The sequence below is a fragment of the Echeneis naucrates genome, chromosome 13 (assembly GCF_900963305.1).
Source record: "Echeneis naucrates chromosome 13, fEcheNa1.1, whole genome shotgun sequence".
NCBI lineage: Eukaryota > Metazoa > Chordata > Actinopteri > Carangiformes > Echeneidae > Echeneis > Echeneis naucrates.
Genome location: NC_042523.1, coordinates 1,321,657 through 1,339,911, shown reverse-complemented (window position 1 = coordinate 1,339,911; position 18,255 = coordinate 1,321,657). Strand labels below are relative to the sequence as shown.

The 18,255-nt window shown below is 43.1% G+C and overlaps 2 protein-coding genes across 3 annotated transcripts; one reads left to right on the top strand and one right to left on the bottom strand.

The window, feature by feature from the left end:
• Positions 1-3,280: 3,280 nt before the first annotated feature.
• serp1 (stress-associated endoplasmic reticulum protein 1) lies at positions 3,281-5,701 on the bottom strand. The gene is made up of 3 exons (XM_029517584.1): positions 5,468-5,701; positions 4,758-4,830; positions 3,281-3,985 (listed from the first exon to the last, which is right to left on the bottom strand). Exons 1-3 carry the CDS (start codon positions 5,549-5,551, stop codon positions 3,945-3,947), a joined length of 198 nt encoding a protein of 65 aa, XP_029373444.1. The 5' UTR covers positions 5,552-5,701; the 3' UTR covers positions 3,281-3,944.
• Positions 5,702-6,578: 877 nt separating this feature from the next.
• Positions 6,579-18,019, top strand: eif2a (eukaryotic translation initiation factor 2A). 2 transcript variants are annotated; one of them, XM_029518407.1, is made up of 17 exons: positions 6,602-6,629; positions 8,073-8,121; positions 8,190-8,207; positions 8,241-8,312; positions 8,458-8,576; positions 8,697-8,796; positions 10,565-10,647; positions 10,954-11,027; positions 11,114-11,258; positions 11,345-11,461; positions 11,637-11,793; positions 11,968-12,052; positions 12,141-12,473; positions 12,877-12,990; positions 13,384-13,497; positions 13,605-13,670; positions 17,395-18,019. In XM_029518407.1, exons 1-17 carry the CDS (start codon positions 6,602-6,604, stop codon positions 17,458-17,460), a joined length of 1,740 nt encoding a protein of 579 aa, XP_029374267.1. In that variant the 3' UTR covers positions 17,461-18,019. The 2 variants fall into 2 exon arrangements, with proteins under 2 accessions (XP_029374266.1, XP_029374267.1); XM_029518406.1 differs by lacking the exon at positions 8,190-8,207 and having other exon boundaries at positions 6,579-6,629; positions 8,073-8,142.
• Positions 18,020-18,255: the final 236 nt, after the last annotated feature.

The window sequence follows — 18,255 nt, the reverse complement described above, 5'->3', positions numbered from 1 at the left end:
TGTGTTTTCTATCTCTTGTGCATAAAACAAAGTTTTAAAGTGCTGAACAATACACTCGAATTTTTATTTATTTATGAATCTGTCTTGATCCCCTTAGCTCTAAGCAGTAATGATTTTATTAGTTCTTTTTCAGACAAAATTCTCACGATCAGAGAAAGAATTTATCAGCTCTTGCCTACGTTAGATAAAAATCCCCTTCTGAAGACGGCAACTGCTGAATCAGCTGCGGCGCCTCTTTTACATCTGGAATTATTCTCACCTCTAAATCTCTCAGAGCTAGCTTCTATAGCTTCATCATCCAGACCGTCAACCTGTCTATTAGACCCAGTACCAACTAGCCTCTTTAAAGAGATCTTTTATGTAATTGAGCCGTTCATTCTAGATTTGGTTAATCTGACTTTATTTCTGGGTTATGTACCTCAGGCACTTAAGACTGCGGTCATCAAACCCCAGCTTAAAAAGCCTAATCTTGATCCAGATGTTTTGGCAAACTATAGACCCATATCGAACCTTCCATTTATTTCTAAAATCATTGAGAAAGCTGTAGCAAAACAACTACACGAGCATCTGGATGGGAACAGTTTGTTTGAAGAGTTTCAGTCAGGATTTAGAGCCCATCATAGCACAGAAACAGCGCTGGTTAAAGTCTCCAATGACATTCTAATGGCCTCAGACAATGGATCAGCCTCCATACTTCTCCTTCTAGATCTTAGTGCTGCATTCGACACCATAGATCATAATATTTTACGACAGAGACTGGAACATGAAATTGGAATTAAAGGAACTGCACTAAAGTGGTTCAAATCCTACTTATCAGATAGACATCAGTTTGTTCATGTAAACAACAGCTCCTCCTCATGTACTGTAGTCAGTCATGGAGTCCCGCAGGGTTCGGTACTTGGACCAATCCTCTTTACGCTTTATCTGCTTCCTCTAGGCAACATTATCAGGAAACACAGCATCAATTTCCACTGCTACGCAGACGATACTCAGCTGTACCTATCAATGAAGCCAAATGAAGTCAGTCAGATAGTCAGACTGCAGGCATGTCTTGAAGACATAAAAGTCTGGATGACTGGAAATTTTTTACTTCTCAACTCTGACAAAACAGAAGTTATTGTACTCGGTCCTAAGCACCTCAGAAAAATACTATCTAATCATCTCATCAGTTTGGACGGCATTACTTTGGCCTCCAGCTCCACTGTAAGAAACCTTGGAGTAATTTTTGACCAGGACATGTCCTTTGTCCCTCACATAAAACAAGTTAGTCGGGCAGCTTTCTTCCACCTGAGAAACATTAGGAAAATCAGAAACATCCTTTCTCAGGATGATGCAGAAAAACTAGTCCATGCATTTGTAACTTCTAGGCTGGACTACTGTAACTCATTACTATCTGGATGTCCAAACAAATCTCTAAAAGGCCTTCAGTTAATTCAGAACGCTGCTGCACGAATATTAACAGGAACTAGGAAAAGAGATCACATCTCTCCCGTGTTAGCTGCTCTTCATTGGCTGCCAGTAAAATATAGAGTAGAATTCAAAATCCTTCTTTTAACGTATAAAGCTCTTAATGGCCAAGCTCCATCGTATCTCAGAGAGCTCATAGTTCCTTACTGTCCTAGCAGGCCACTCCGCTCTCTAGATGGAGGTTTACTTGTGGTTCCTAGAGTCTCCAAGAGTAAATCTGGAGGCAGATCGTTCAGTTATCAGGCTCCTCTTCTATGGAACCAACTCCCAGCATCGGTCCGGGGGGCGGACTCTTTAGTAACTTTCAAGACCAGGCTTAAAACTTTCCTGTATGACAGAGCGTACAGTTAAAAAGTCCTCTACTCTTTAGGTATGCTGCTATAGGCCTAGGCTGCTGGGGGAAGGACTGAGCTTCTCTCTCTCTCTCGCTCTCTGTCTCTCCCTGTCACCCTCTCTCCCTCTTTCTCTCTAACTCCCTCCTTGCATGCGCTGATAAAAACCATCCTTCTTAAAAAAAAAAAAAAAAAAAAAAAACTGTTTCACCCAGTTCTAAGCATTTATACTGCATTTACTAACCATGTTCTGCCAAAGTCTCTGTCTCTCCCAGTTCCTCTCCTCTCTCTCCCTGTCCTCATCCTGCAGGTGGTGACTCATCTCCATCCCATGTTCCTGCAACACCTGCTGGTCCCATATAGCATGAATTCTGTATTACAGCTCAACTCCATGAACTTCATGCAACAACACATTCCTGCCTGCACCCCCCCCCTCCAATGCCTGCCTGCCTGTCTCTCTCTCTCTTTCTCTCAACCCAACCGGTCGAGGCAGATGGCCGCCCCCCCTGAGCCTGGTTCTGCTCGAGGTTTCTGCCTCTTAAAGGAAGTTTTTCCTTGCCACTGTTGCCAAGTGCTTGCTCATCGGGGGATCTGTTGGGTCTCTTTAAATAAATTTATAAAGAGTTTGGTCTAGACCTGCTCTATATGTAAAGTGCCTTGATGTAACTTTGTTATGATTTGGCGCTATACAAATAAATCTGATTTGATTTGATTTGGTTTGATTATAGGACTGTCCAGGTGAGTTTGTTTGCTGAATCTGCTAGTGTAACTTGTCCTCCATCTCCTGCCCCCTACCTGAACCAGGGTCTGTATCCCATCCCTACTTTTATTTCTCTCCCCTACCTGAACCAGGATCTGTATCCCCACCCCGCTGTCACTGGTGCAGTTGGTGAGAGGTCAGAGTAGTTAACAGTAGTGCTGCTTGAGATAGTTGGCTTTGTGTGAGGAGCGGTGATGGCTGGAATTAGGGGGGTGACTCTGGGGTGCCAGTGATCACTGTCTAGCCTCATTGAGGTGTTGTTGGACTAACTAGACGAAAAACAGCGGTGAAAGGAGGTTCCCACCTGATGACCCCAAAGACATGTTAGCTATCACTACTCACTGGCCTAGTTAGATATTGTCTGTAGGGCACATAGTTAGTTGTAAGGGAGTTAATCACTGAGTCTGGTCCATTTTTGTTGCACAAGTTTTTGTGTTTACTCTAAATAAATGTGGCTTCTTGCAACTGTGTTACTTTTTCCTTGAACTGATTTATAGTCTGATTGGTCTTTTGTAGCAAACCCCCCATCATCCCATTCATGTGAACACGCACAAATCTAGATGAGAAAACCCTACATTCTCATGAAGCACCTGGCTTCTTGAGACCGTTTATCCAGATAGCAAATGTCGGGGTAAGTGAAGCCAGGTAATGGAAAGAGATCCCGGACATGTTAATCCAGCTTTGTTTTAACCCACAATTCTCAACTTATACACGCAGCAGCTTCAACATGAAACTTTATTCTGTCAACAACTGTTCAGGTGAGACTGCACACAGTGCAGACACACCTGCCCACACCTCCAAAACTTCTGATTCAAAACACCTTCATCTCTTTTCCACTGAGCAGGGGACAAGGAAGGCAAGGAATATGAAGACAAAGGGGGAAAAAAAAAAAAAAGTACAAAGAAGACAATGATCATGTGGAATGTGACAACATATGACAAACAGATTAATTTGTTTTGGTCAGGGGTAAAACACTAACAAAATTTACAGGAGCAAGTTGGACTGTGACACCCCTCCCCCCCCCCCCCCACTGATAAGGTTGAATCAGAGTGGGTGGGGTTAATGCACATGTAAACAAAGAGAGGCACATGACACTGTGAGAAGGTCACAGCAGCAACATATGAAATGAACAGATAATGCAAATAAACGCTGGTCTTAAGGGCCTGTCTTTTTAGTCTTGGCACAGGAGCTGCTATTAAGGATCAGGATTTATTTTAGAGGTCTGTTGCTTCTGTGCAGGAAGACCTACAGATGGAAGTCAGAGTTCAAGAATGTTTTGGCGGAGTTATTCAAGGGCAGGAGCACAACAGTCTTATGATTCTTGCAGTCACAGTTCCTTGATCATCATCGCCATCCTCAGTCCCTCCTCCAGCTGGCATCTTTGTCTACATGCCCATCCTGATACTTTGAATGATCTGGAAGATAGCTGCAAACAAACAGAAAGAACTAGTCACACATTGGACAATTTGCAATGCTTACTCAGCGCTGAACCATGGACTTTGATATTTGTTTGATCATTGAGGTTAAGCTCTTTCACATGCCGTGAGACCTCTGTTCACTAACCACCTGTCACAATTGAGCATTCACAGATAAACCTAACTTTATCTCTTATGATGCCACCAAGACACACACACACACACACACACACACACACACAAAATCCAGCCATGTGTTTTAAAGTCATAGTGACTCTCAACAAACAATGACTTCAAGTGTGTTTGTTTGTAACTTTGACTGCAATGGGAAGGTGGGTGAAGATGTTCATGAAAAAGAAGGAGAAAAAAATTCTGGGTATTTTCTAGTTATTTTCAACCTAACACCTAACACTAACACCTTAGGTGAGGGAAGCATGTAAAGGAAAGGTCACAAGGATGTAGGAAAGCTATTTGACTTTATTAAAAAAATGTGGTGGACAAATCCTCCTTTAACCACTAAATTCAGGATTAAATACTTAAATGAGAAAATATACATTTTGTGTATGAATAGCAGAATGAAAATTAAGAATTAAGAGAAAATATTTTTTTAGTGACAGTTGTGTTGATATTTGTTGATGTCAGTATCAGAAACATCACAGCAACAGCTGTTACATAACATCTACATTTATGTGAAACTGCTGTGGTGCTTTGAGAGCATTTGGCAACTTATTTTATTGAGAAGAGTCAAATGCCTTTAAAATTGTAAAGATTAAGAGGACATACCTGATCCGCAGACTACGAAGATGAAGAGAGCAAGGAGCCAGGGACCCACACCTTTGTCCTCACCCAAGGTCCTCTGAACACACAAGTGCACACATGCAGTCAGTACATCCTACAGATCAACAGCTGAAATTCATTCAAATGTAGATGCAACTCTTTTGTGTATGGCATTAGGTTTTCGTTTGGTTGTATTCTTGTGTACCCAGACTGAGGTGTTTGTAGGAGATCATTCATTTTACCTATTGACAGGATGCTCGTCATCAGTGTTTTGGACTGATGGTGTGTGAACATCGAGCGTTTTGATTTCAGCTGCTGAACTATTTTCGGGTGAAAAGATTAGTAGATACATTCTGATAATTTATTGAGTAAAACTAATCAACAAAATGACATAATCAGTTTGATGTATATGTTGATCCATATAGTAACTGAGCCACATGAATTTAGCCAAACAAACCAGTTTAACGGCTTGTGTTCTTAATGACTTTTTGATAATTACGGGATATTTAAACACATTCAAACGTTTTAACCACTTCCTCATTTCACTATGAGCCTCAGTGTAAACTCGGTTGACCTGACACTGAACTGGTTTTACTCGATCTACGTGGGCCTGGGTCACAGAAATCTCTCACGTTGTCGTTACAACATGTTACCTGTCATTTTCCCAGTTTTCCAAAGTGAATGAACCGCCGCTGGGCAGCCGTTGTTAAACTCACCGTTGACCTAGACACGTTTCCTCGTTGAGTGATGTTCTTGCTGTGTTTCTCGTTCGCCATGCGGATCCTCTGCTTGGCAACCATCTTATCTTTTTCTCGGCTATTTTTCGTTTTTCGGTTGTTTTTCCACGGTGGTTGTTTCCAGGTCCCACTCTTTCAGTCGATGGGGTTTCGTGTGATTCGGACGGACTGAGAGATTCTAAAACTTGTCTACGTACTCAAAAACCTGAAAACCTGCCCCTTTCCCCGCCCCTACCGCCAATAAGATCCATTCACTCCCACATTAAGTTACTGCCGGGCAAGCTAATGTATCCTCTCTGCTCTTTCAAAGTAAATTCACGACGACCTTTTAAACTATACGGCCGTTGAACCTTCCTTTCTTCTCCATCCGAAAGATTAGACTACTTTGGTCATGAATGAATTGAAAGAACAATGTTAAATTGACTCAAGTCCTTTCAATTTATTTCAATATTTCTCACAACAATACAGCGCGAAATCATAAACAAGTTTCATCAAGGCACTTTACATGTAGAGCAGGTCTAGACCAAACTCTTTATGGGGTTATTACAGTCAGCAAAATAATTCTTGGGAATATTAGTCATCCTGTTATATTTGAAATGCACTTTTCTTCAGCACAAATCTGGCTGATAGTCAACATGACTTGGCAGAAACTTCCACACGTGGCCCAAGTAAATGAAAGTGGTTTAGTTTAAAATTTGAGGGGATGCATTGTATTGTAAAATTATAATTAGACTACCAGGAGTTTAAGTAAGATTTATTTCTCACGTTATTTTTATTCTATCCTTATTTTACCTTAAAACGGATATGTTTCCATTATTTTGAAAATGGAAGTTGCACTACCGTCAGTAATTTTACGATAACTTAAAGTATTTTTCAATGTAAAATATCTTAAAAAAAAAAAAAAAAGAAAAAAGAAAAAAGCTTGGTTTAAAATATACTTAATCTCAAATGTCATTCGTTAACTTATATAGTTTTTTACATTTAAATGTAACTGTTTTGTGACGTGTTTTGAAGACGTGTTCTGATTGTATGCTGATGTGGCACTGGGACACCCGCCTATTCTTATGATTACGTTTTTCCGGGAAGCGGTTTTTCTTCTTCCGGCACACCAAAATGGCGCCCCCAGTCCCTATGTTAGCAGGTGGGTAATTTCAGCTTTCATCCAACCCTGTATTTGTCCCTGTCTCACAAATTTCCAACGACATGTTACCAGACATCTACGACCATCGCCTGGCCGGAAAACATCCGCCATTTCATCGTAAGCGATGAACGATTCCCCTTGTTCTTAGAACGAGAATAAATATTCACGCCACACTCATCGTAAAAATCAAACCAAATCCTAGATAATTTGGTTTAGTCAAATCCATCTATCCGAGAATAAAACCATATGACCTGATTTGCAATCATTAGAGCCCTCTGATATATTCGGCGAAATATAACCCAGAAATAACAATTCAGTTCGACAACAACGTAAAACGTGACAGTGCTGTTCGAGCCCCAGTCACTGACGGAACACAGTGGAATTAAGTGATTGGCTGGACATAAACGGTGAAAATTGCTCAAGTTATGACCGTTGGTAATTTCGACCGGTAAACGTGGATATCTAAAATAAATTTGGCCTAGATCTGTCGTTGAAAAGACTTAAGCTCAGCTAAATTGTAAGCGGTTCTGGCAATCTTGTCAACATGAAGACAGCGTAAATGTAAAACGATGAGTGGCTGTTTGGGTTTTTATGATGACAATATTTACGTGCTAAAATAATAAGACAAGCTTCGGTCAAAAACTCGATTTGTTCAGCATTAATAATAAATATAACTAAATAAAAGTAATAATTCAATAAGACAAATCTTTTCCTGACACCTGATAACAATTTTTCATCTCCTGTGACTGATTTCTCAGCTGACACACTTCACTTAAAATATTTGTCTATAGTGTCTGACATACATCATCAAAGTAACAGATTGAAATGAAACCCACAACATTTCCTATAGCAGACACATGAAAATAACTAAGCAGCCAGTCACCGTTTGCGACTAGTTGTGTTTTGCTTGAATTGAAAAGGTTTGGAACCCATCTACAATGTGAGCGTAACATGAAAGGCTCAACAGGTGAGCATATTTCAGTTTCATTATCACTGATCTACAATGACTTTACATGGTGTCCTTTAATTCCATCACTTCATTATGCAGACAGATTAAACATTTTTCAGTGTGACAGGAGGTCAGGCGCTTCAGCCCCTCCTCAATTCAAAATTCAGCTGGGCCCAATTTCCCCGGTCCAATCTATTGCGTGCCTGTGTTCGATAACCTGGTTCTCGTTTGACTGGATGTAATCTAAACCAGCAATCTGTTGCAGATCTCATCACTTCCAGTACTTTGTGTTTCAACTGTGTCTCTGAAAACAATCCGATCCAATGTGTAGGCTCAGAAATCAGGTCTAAGTTCTCCAGTGTTTTTATTGCAGCACTGGCACCATCCTGCTGATGTTCAAGCTGCAGATCAGTGTGTAACTGGAAATGTTACAATGGTTGTGTTTTCTTCTCTAACGAGTGTTGAAAGTATCAAATCTGTGTGTGTGTTTTCAGTGCGTGGATCTGATGGGACGTCTCTGCTGCGTGGTCCACCTGAATGTGAGCAGCATGCAGCCTTCACCAGGTAAGACACCTCAGCAACCCCTACTGTGACCACAGATATCATGTGAGCCAGCAAACAGACCAACTGTGTGTGTGTGTGCGTACGTTTCACGTGCATAGGGATCCTCGGCTCAGCAGATGTGTCACTTTCAGCAGAGATGGGACGTTTTTTGGCTGGTGTAATGGACACAGGTAAAGATGACCCCCAGATCTTGTTACTGGTTGGTTCAGAGTAACTCAGAAACTCAGAAACTCTGTTAATCTGAGAGATTAAAGACACATGGCTCAGTTCTATCAGGACGTATTGTCTCCCTCTCTCTCTCTCTCTCACTCTCAGTGTCTCCGTGGTGAGATCTTCAGACGGTTCCATTGTGTCGACCTTTGACCTCCCTAAGACGGCTCTGCTGGAGTTTTCTCCTCTCAACAAGATCCTGATCACCTGGCAACCATATAACAGTAAGACCATGAAAACTCCAAAGAGTTATAGACTGGCGAACCAATTGCAGAATAGATCAAACTGTTGATGGAAAAGGATGTGATTTCACATCAACTCCTACAGTGTAACGTGTGTTTCAGAGAGTCAGGACAGCTCTCACAGTGACGCGAACCTCCAGCTTTGGGAGTTGCAGAGCGGTCAGCTCATCAAAGCTCTGTATCAGAAGAAGGTCGACTCTTGGTTAGTTTTCATTCATGACAGTGTTGAAGTCTCATTATTGATACCGCTCCACTTAAAGGGCATATTGCAGATAAAAAAATTTTGAGATGTATATATAATCTTGTCTAAAAAATACCCTTTGAAAAGTTAATGGTTTGAACATTTCTTTTAAGACGTCAGAGTGCAAATTTAGTCCAAAAAGTGAAAGTTTTGAGCTAAGCCTCTAAATTTTTTTTCATTAGTGCTGTATTGCATTCATTTATCATTATCATGGTAATTTTACCGTTTTTGGAGGTTGCACAAACTCCAGTCTCTCAGGACATCAAGTCCACAGCTTTCCTATCAGGGAAGAAAAATGCTGCTATCCTCTGTGCCTGGGTGCGTTTTGTGCAGCTGAAGAGACAGGACTTCACAGCTGCATCAGCTACGACTAACGCAGCCATGTGTGGCTCTCACTTTTGACTGGAGGATTATCAACCAAGTGATCTGATGAGGTTCAGTATGGGATGCTGAAGCAAGACCCAGGTATTACTGACAATGGATACGGTGCCTCCGGTGCACACAGCCTCCTCAGCTCAGTTGTCTGAAGCAGGCTCCGGTTGTGCTGGAGAAATTTAGAGTTTTACAAATCTGCTGAACATTCAGCATTTTTATGTACTTTATTATCCTAGTGGAAAATAGAACATTTAAGTAATAAAGAGAGTAAAATAACTAGAAGAATTAATTATTTGTACCTTAAACATAACATATTCGTGTCTGCTGGCCTGGAGAAGTCGATGCTCCTGCCTGTAATGCATATAGGCTATCTGAAGCACAGAGGGATTCAGACAGTAAGCCTCAAATCTCGGTTGCTGTGTGAAGCACTGCACTTGGACCCTGGGGGTGACATTCTCCACTAAGGCCCAGTAGGCATCTACCCCCATGCAGCACATGCTCTCCTTGGCTGTGGTCATGGCCATTTCTCACACAAGCAACTATCAAACAAAACGTGGATCGCAAAAGTGTTTCTCTCCCGTGGCAATAGTACAGCGCTATACCTCGTAGTGTTGGCGGATATTACGAGTATGAGACACTTCATCAAGATCATTAATTTTGATTATCTGTAATTATCAATACTCCTGCCTGTAATAGATGACCATTAATAATTTTGCTATTGCCTGACATATGATTGTCTGTGCAATATTATGACGTGAACACAATATTACATAAGATAACACCGGTCTCTCACCAAGACACCTGCGCTGCTCTCTGCTGATTGTCCTGACACCACAGCTCTATCTCTCTATCTCTCTCCTCCGACCATTTAGTCTTTCCCTGCTCTCTGTGGCGCATAACAGGCTCATCGTTATCGGGCTGCGGTCTGTCATATGTGTACTGGTACACATTTAACAGAGATAATGGATCAGTTGTTTTCCTATTGATCAGGTTCACTGCTCTCCCTCTGCCTACATCACTTCTGCTTTAGCTTTTCCGGATACGGAGGTAAAGTTTTCTCACAAAGACGATCATAGAAGCTTAATTACTGTATTTATAATTATATTTTGAAGAAAGCACAGTTCCTATATTATTTTTCTAAACATTGATTCAAAGTGGTCTTTAACCTGCAATATCCCCTTTAAGAGCTTAAGTCTGCAAACCAACAGACCCTGAACATGTCCACTCTCACTGACAGAGCTTCATAGCAGAGTGCTGCTAAAGAGACATGGATTAAGTTCTGCAGCAGGTATTTGTGTCTGCAGGTGATAGTAATGCTGATACTAAAGGTGTGTGTGTGTGTCTGCATCTGCAGGTGTCCCAGATGGTCTGAAGATGAGAAGCTATCTGTGAGAAGTGTCAACAATGAACTGCACTTTTATGAGAACAACGACTTCAGTAAGAGACCAGATCTATTGGAGACTCAAACCCTCATTAACACGTCTGAGGCTAAGACCTGCATGGAAAAAGCTCTGACACTCAAACCCTGTGTAATTTGTCTGAATTTCCTTGTGAAAACTCACCTGTCCATTAAAGACTTTCGTCATATCCTAGGACCATTCCACATACCATACAACCAGACAATATTGTTTGTGCTGTTGATGTCAAAAATATGATGGATCCCAAATCCAAAGGCAAACAAACTGTCCATAGGATCAGGGTCAAGCCAGTTGCCAAGTTGTAAAACCAGAACCTTTTTTTCAGACACCATTGCCAACAAGCTCCACATGCAGAAAGTTTCAAACTTTGCGTTGTCACCTGGAGGTCAACCAAGCAAGGTGAGGACCCACAACCTTTACCAACACACCCTTTCTGACCTGATCTGACAATCCGCACATGTTCCTGTCTTGCTTGTCCCCTCCAGGTTGCTGTCTATGTCCCAGGTAGTAAGGGAGCCCCGTCATTTGTACGCCTGTACCAGTACCCAGTTTTTGGTGGGTCGAGTGCAGCTCTCGCCAACAAGAGCTTCTTCAAGGCTGACAAAGTCACCATGCAGTGGAACAAGAAAGGTTAAAGCTCAGAGAGACTCGGTCTGAAGTCTATGTGTGGTAAGGTCAGACCTTAACCAGGCCCTGTTCCCTTCATTCTGCCTCAGCCTCAGCAGTGCTGGTGATGGCAAGTACTGAGGTGGATAAGACCGGCGCTTCTTATTATGGAGAACAGACACTGCACTACCTGGCTGTTAACGGGGAGACTGCTCTGGTTCAGCTGCGTAAGTACTGCACTGGACAGGGCCCATTAAATCCAGTTCTGCATGACCACTTCCTGTTCTGCTACCCTCACTGGCTTTGCTCTGTTCTGTCTTGGAGTCAGGAGGTTAATTCTTCATGCTTCATGCTTCACTCAGACTAGAGCTAGATAAACTGTTTGGTTTCTGCATCTTTCAGCAAAGAATGGGCCAATCTATGATGTGGTCTGGAGTCCGAACTCGTCTGAGTTCTGTGTGGTCTATGGCTTTATGCCAGCCAAAGCCACCATTTTCAATCTCAAATGTGACCCTGTATTCGACTTTGGAACTGGACCAAGAAATGCCGCCTACTACAGGTGAGAGACTGAGACGGTCTTATTACCCGTTGAGGACTAGTCCTTTAGATGATGCTTCTCTCCTATCAAAGGATCAGATTTAGCTTTCAGTAGATTCATTGAGCTTCTTCAAGTAGCTCAGGCCGCCCTGTTGGATAATGGCCAGTCTGACTGCATCTTCTTGCCTGTCTCCAGTCCTCAGGGCCACATACTGGTCCTGGCTGGCTTCGGGAACCTGCGGGGTCAAATGGAGGTCTGGGATGTTAAAAAATATAAACAGGTGAGGAGGAGGTTAATTCAGTCTTCACTTGTAAAAATCAGTCTAGAGGTTTAGACCAGCTAAACCCCTTGTCCCCCCATCTTCTCAGGTAGCCAAACCTCAGGCTCCAGATGCCACACACTTCTCCTGGTCTCCTGATGGCGAGTATGTTGTCACAGCAACCTGTTCCCCTCGGCTACGGGTCAGTAACGGTTATAAGATCTGGCATTATACCGGCTCGGTGGTGCATAAATGGGAGATGCCGTCTGGTTCAGAGCTGTGGGAAGTTTTATGGCAGCCCTTCCCAGACAGCTGCTTCCCCGAGCGGCCAGTAAAGTACCAGGCCACACCCAGTGATCTGGGCACCACACAGGCTTTGCCCACACAAGTCTACCGCCCACCTGCCCTGAGACACCTGCCAGCTACAGCCAGCAGCAAACTGGTGAGGAAAGAACTGGGTGAGGGCCTGTTTCTGGGTTAGACCAATGGAACTATCCTCATGAGAGAGACAGGTCAACTGTGTCTCTGACTTGTACCTTTCTGTCTCTCAGACATTTTCCTGTCTATCTCTCTGATGGCTTTCTGATACACACAACTATTTATCCCCAAAGGTCAATTCAATACTACAGTCTACTAACCACATACAACCATTCACACAAGATAAATGAAGAGTATTAGAGGATGCGTGCTAAGTCCCCATTAATACACGGGGCAAGGCAGGGAGCAGAAAGAAAAAGCAATGTGGTAAAAACAAGTGCAAGTAAGTCAGAAGATAGGATAAAAAACCAAAGAAAAAGGGTGAAAGTTAGACTTTGTTTCTGTCTGACATGTTACCTGTCTATCAGCATGAGGAGGAGCCACCTCAGAACATGCGTCCAGGTGTTTTATGGGAGAAGAGTCTTTCTAAATCAGCTCTGAAGAATCAGCGGAAACGAGAAGCTAAGAAGGCAGCAAAACAGGTGATATTCCCACCTGTTCTCTTAACTCTACTGTTCACTCTCCATCCTCTGTGTTGCATGAACTTCTCATAAATCTGATTAAATAACTGGCCATAGTGAAACCAAGCTGGTTCTATTGTACTTTAGCCTGAATTATCCTTGAACCTGCTCGTCCTGCTCATGAACACTAAAATGTTTCAGGTTGTCATCTCTGACAGCACAGGAAAAACGGGACATAAATGACCTAAATGATAACACATTTTAACTTTGAGTCAAAAGTCAGATTGTTCTGACCCACAGTCCCTTCTTCATCCTCCTGTCTCCTGAGAGGACAGAAATCTGCCTGGATAAATCAGGAGGATCTTGGTCAGAACACAGCCCAGGCCCACTCACTGTAACGATCTCTCTCCTCAGGAACTAAAACCTGAACCTGGACCTCCGTTGGAGCCCGCCACCATTACCAACAGTCAATCAGAGCCAACTAGTGGTGATCCGGAGACAGACAAGAAGATAAAGAATTTAAAGAAGGTGGAGATGGACAAATCCCATGACCTGTAGTAGTGATGGAATTGGCTGTTAATGGCTGAAGGTGTATTTGACTGTTTGTGATTAGCCATTGTGTTTGTGTGTTTCAGAAACTCAAAGCCATTGAGGAACTGAGGGAGCAGCAGGTGTCTGGAAAAGTCCTGCAGAAGAACCAGGTAACAGAGATCTGCTGAGCTTTTGAGGTTTTTCCTCTGCCCTTGAACCTGATCTCTAAACTTTGTCCTCTGATCTATAATCACTCTCCTCTGCTCTCTCTTTTCTATATCTGACATAATGATGGTTAAAGAGGAACAATTTTATATCGAACATGTTACTTTAATTAGCTGGAGCTGATTTGATTCTACAGAGAGAGTCCACCTCATTATTAGTGATACACAATTTTTAATACTCAAGATTCAAGATTCAAGATCTTTATTTGTCACATGTGGTGCACCCACAGTGAAATATAAATGCGTACAACAATCCTGTGCAAACTGCATACAAGAGGTATGAATATATAATATGAAATACAAAATTATAAAATGTACAATTTACATAAGGGAGGAGTGAGAATAGTGTGCGTTTGGAGGGATGGGGGAGTCGGGGGGCTGAGGGGGTTGTAAGTTCGGTGTCCTGATGGCCTGAGGGATGGCCATGCAGGAGCGGAGTCCTTTGCCAGATGGCAGCCATTGAAAGAGTTTGGATCTTCTAGGCTCTGGTGGTGCAGCGTCTGGTGTAGATCTCTTGCAGGGTGGGCAATGCTGTCCTGATGGTGCGTTCAGAACAGTGGATCACTCTATGCAGAGCCTTCCTGTCCGTGGCTGTACTGCTGCTGTACCAGGCGGTGATGCTCCCAGTGAGCACAGACTCGACTGCTGCGGTGTAGAGGGTCCTCTGTAGAAGGCCGGTGTTGAGGGTGCATGTGCTGGTGGTGTGTTTTCCTATCCTCACCCCCTGTGGTCTGTCAGTCAGAAAGTTCTGGACCCAAGAGCAGAGTGAGGAATTCAGCCCCAGATGCCTGAGCTTAGTTACCAGCCTGTGAGGAACTATGGTATTAAATGCTGAGTTGTAGTCAATAAACAGCAGGTGCGCATAGTTCCCCTTTCTGCTGTCCAGGTGTGAGGATGGAGTGGAGGACATGATGGCGTCATCAGTGCTCCTATTCGGGCGGTAGGCAAACTGGAGGGGGTCAAGAGAGGAGGGCAGTGAAGTGCAGAGGGAGTCTTTCATCAGCCTTTCAGACACTTCATCACCACAGAGTTGAGTGCTACTGGGCGGTAGTCATTGTAACAGGCTGGGCATGCCTTTTTTGGGACAGGTACAGTGCTATGAAAAAGTATTTGCCCCCTTACTGATCTCTTAGCCATTTCAGATCAAGCAAAATTAAATATAAGTTTATAAGACAAAATGCAGTTTTAAGTGCTGATTTTATTTATTAAGGGGAAAAAGCCATCTGAACCTACATGGCCCATGTGAAAGAATAATTGCCCCTTCAACCTAATAACTAGTTGACCACCACCATGTTTCACTGGCAAAGAGTCTTTCACATCGCGGTGGAGGAATTGGAGGGTTTCCGAGCATGAACCGGCTTTTTAAGGTCATGCCACAGGATTTCAATTGGGTTCAGGTCTGGACCCTCATTTGGTTTTTTTAAGCCGTTCAGAAGTGGACTTGCTGGTGTGCTTTGGATCATTGTCCTGCTGCAGAACCCAAGTGCGCTTCAGTTTGAGGTCACAAACTGATGGCCAGACATTCTCCTTCAGGATTTGTTGGTAGAGAGCAGAGTTCATGGTTCCTTCAATCACAGGAAGTCGTCCAGGTCCTGAAGCAGCAAAGCAGCCCCAAACCATGACACTACCACCACCATGTTTCACTGTTGGCATGATGTTCTTTTTATCAAATGCTGTGATCATTTTACACGAGATGTAACAGGATGCATTCCTTCCAAAAACCTAACTTTTGTTTCATTAGTCCCCAGAATATTTTCCCAAAAGTTTTGGGGATCATCAAGACGTTTTTTGGCAAAAGTGAGACTAGCCTTTATGTTCTTTTTTGTCAGTAGTGGCTTTCACCTTGGAACTCTGCCATGCATGCCATTTTTGCCTATTCTCTTTCTTATGGTTGAATCATGAACACTGACCTTTACTAAGGCAAGTGAGGCCTGCAGTTGTTTAGATGTTGTTCTGGGTTCCTTTGTGACCTCTTGGATCAGTCTTTTGCTGTGCTCTTGGGGTAATTTTTGTAGGCCAGCCACTCCTGGGAAGATTCACCACTGTACCATGCTTTCTCCATTTGTGGATAATGGTTCTCACTGTGAGTCCCAAAGATTTAGAAATGGCTTTGTAACCTTTTCCAGAGTGAGACATGTCAATTACTTTTCTTTATATCTGCTCCTGAATTTCTTTGGATCGCGGTATGATGTCTTGGGTTCAATATGGCCTACTTCACCTTGTCAGACAGGTTCTATTTAAGTGATCTCTTGATTTGAAAGGTCTGACAGCATTCAGGCCTGGGTGTAGCTATGAAATTGAACCTAGCTTTCCACAAAAATACGATTAATCACAGTTACTTCATCATTTAACAAGGGGGGCAATGACTTTTTCACACAGGATCATGTAGGTTTGGATAGTATTTTCCTCTTAACAAATAAATTCATCACAGAGAAAATGCATTTTATATTTAGTTGTGTCTTTGTTTAATATTTAAATTTGTTTGATGATCCTGCGCGTCCTGCAGCGTGGCCTCTGATTGGGCAGACCAGCGTCTGACCTCCATCGTTGCCGGGGCTACAGCTTGTAGCTTCTGTTTATATTCCGGCATGAGGAAGATGGCGGCGTGGTCTGCTCTGCTGAAAGCCGGTAGTGTAGTGGCTTTGTGGTTGTCCTTTTGGAGAGTATAATAGTGGTCCAGTGTGTTAACACCTCTGGTTGGACATGTTACATGCTTTTTTAGGTTTGCCTTATTAAAATCCCCCGCCACAATGAGGGCAGTGTCCGGGTGTTTGCTGTGGTATTTGCTTATTGTGTCGTGTAATGAGGCCAGAGCAGTGTCCGTATCTGCATGTGGTGAGATATTAACAGCAAGAATGATGACTGAAGTAAACTCCCGGGGGAGATAGAACCGTCAACATAGAATTGCCAGGTGTTCCAGGTGGGGCGAGCAGGAACGCCACAGGACTGAGATATTCTTTGGGTCACACCAGTTGTTATTTGTCATGAAGCATATGCCTCCTCCCTTGCTTTTGCCAGAGTCCTTGATCTTATCCATATGAAACACAGAGAAAGTTTCTGCAGTTAGAATGGCGTGGTCTGGCACAGCGGGGGTCAGCCATGACTTGGTGAAACAAAGAACATTACAGTCCCATATGTCCCTTTGGTATGGTGCTCGGGCCCTGATATTGTCCGTCTTGTTGTCCAGGGATTGGACATTTGCCAGTAGGATACTGGGCAGCAGTGGACAGTGTGCTCTCGCTCGTAGCCAGTTGCGGATTCCCTACTTGTCCTTTTTTTCTGTAGAGGTGTAGGCCCATTGTCGGAGTCAGTGTCCTGGAGGATCTCCTTTGGCCAGGAAGAGCAGTTGTATGTAATTCCCAGAAAAATTAATGGTATTGACTATGCAATACTCAGAAGTGTATTGCGGTCATACACAGTCAATGTGGGAGGCGGTGTTGAGAAAGGGCATGTGAACTAACCATTAAATTAGTAAAAATGTATCATTACAGGTGAGGACGAAGCTTCACTCAGTTCCACCTCCACCATCAGTGACTTAATAAAGAAAGTCTTTACATTGAATCCACACTAATTTACTATATTATACTAACTGATTGTGTGATCAAAATGTGCTAAGATCAGGCTGTTGCGGCTGTGTGTCCTCGACTGACCTGTACTGTGTTTTCTGCAGCTGGAGAAGATCCAGAAGGAAGAAAAGCTGCTGAAGGAACTGGAGGAACTCCAGATTGGACAGTAGGGGTGCAGCCTGGCTGACAAGCTCTGCCCCAAAATCCTTAAATGTTTTAGGTTTCCTCTGTTCACATTCACCTGAGGACAATGGAAGGGGCTTATGTTTGTGTGTGTGGTTTGAGAGAGAGGAAAAAGCGTGTGTGTGAATGTTAGAATAAATATGAAGCAGTCCATTGAACCCTGTTGCTGTGCAACATCTGTACAGATGTTAAAACTTTTAAGTGTTCCTCTCAAAATAAAAGCCTCCTGTCCACTCAGCTGGTCACAGTTGTCACCTGGATAACATGACAACAGGGAGACCCCAAGTCCTGCTGTCTTCACATACATCCACACCTAAATTGATGGGCCGCAGAGAGGTCAGAGGTCACTGCACAGTGCTGTGGCTTACAACTCCCAAGCAGTGGGCCAGATGGACGTCATCTGGCAGTGGTGACCAACATAGTTATCCAATCTTCCAGATCAGTTGCTGAGTTCTTCAAAAGTTTCAGTGTCCTGAGGTTGTATTTTTATTCAAATTAGAGCATAAGTATCTGAATAAACAACTGAGTGGTTCGGCCAACAAGGTCTGAGAGCACTCCGAGTGATATCTCTCGAAACCCTTTCCTTATATATGCCTTCTGTCCCTCCTTTCCCTTTTCTTTTAGAGACAACGAGCCTGAGCAGAGCCCCCACCATTGAAACTCTACCTGCTTTGTGTTCTTTCTATGCCACCATTAGACTCTACCCTTCACTCATCTTGGTCTCTCTTTTCTATTCGTGGCACATTCTCATTGGATAATATATTTCTTTTTACACAGTTTTT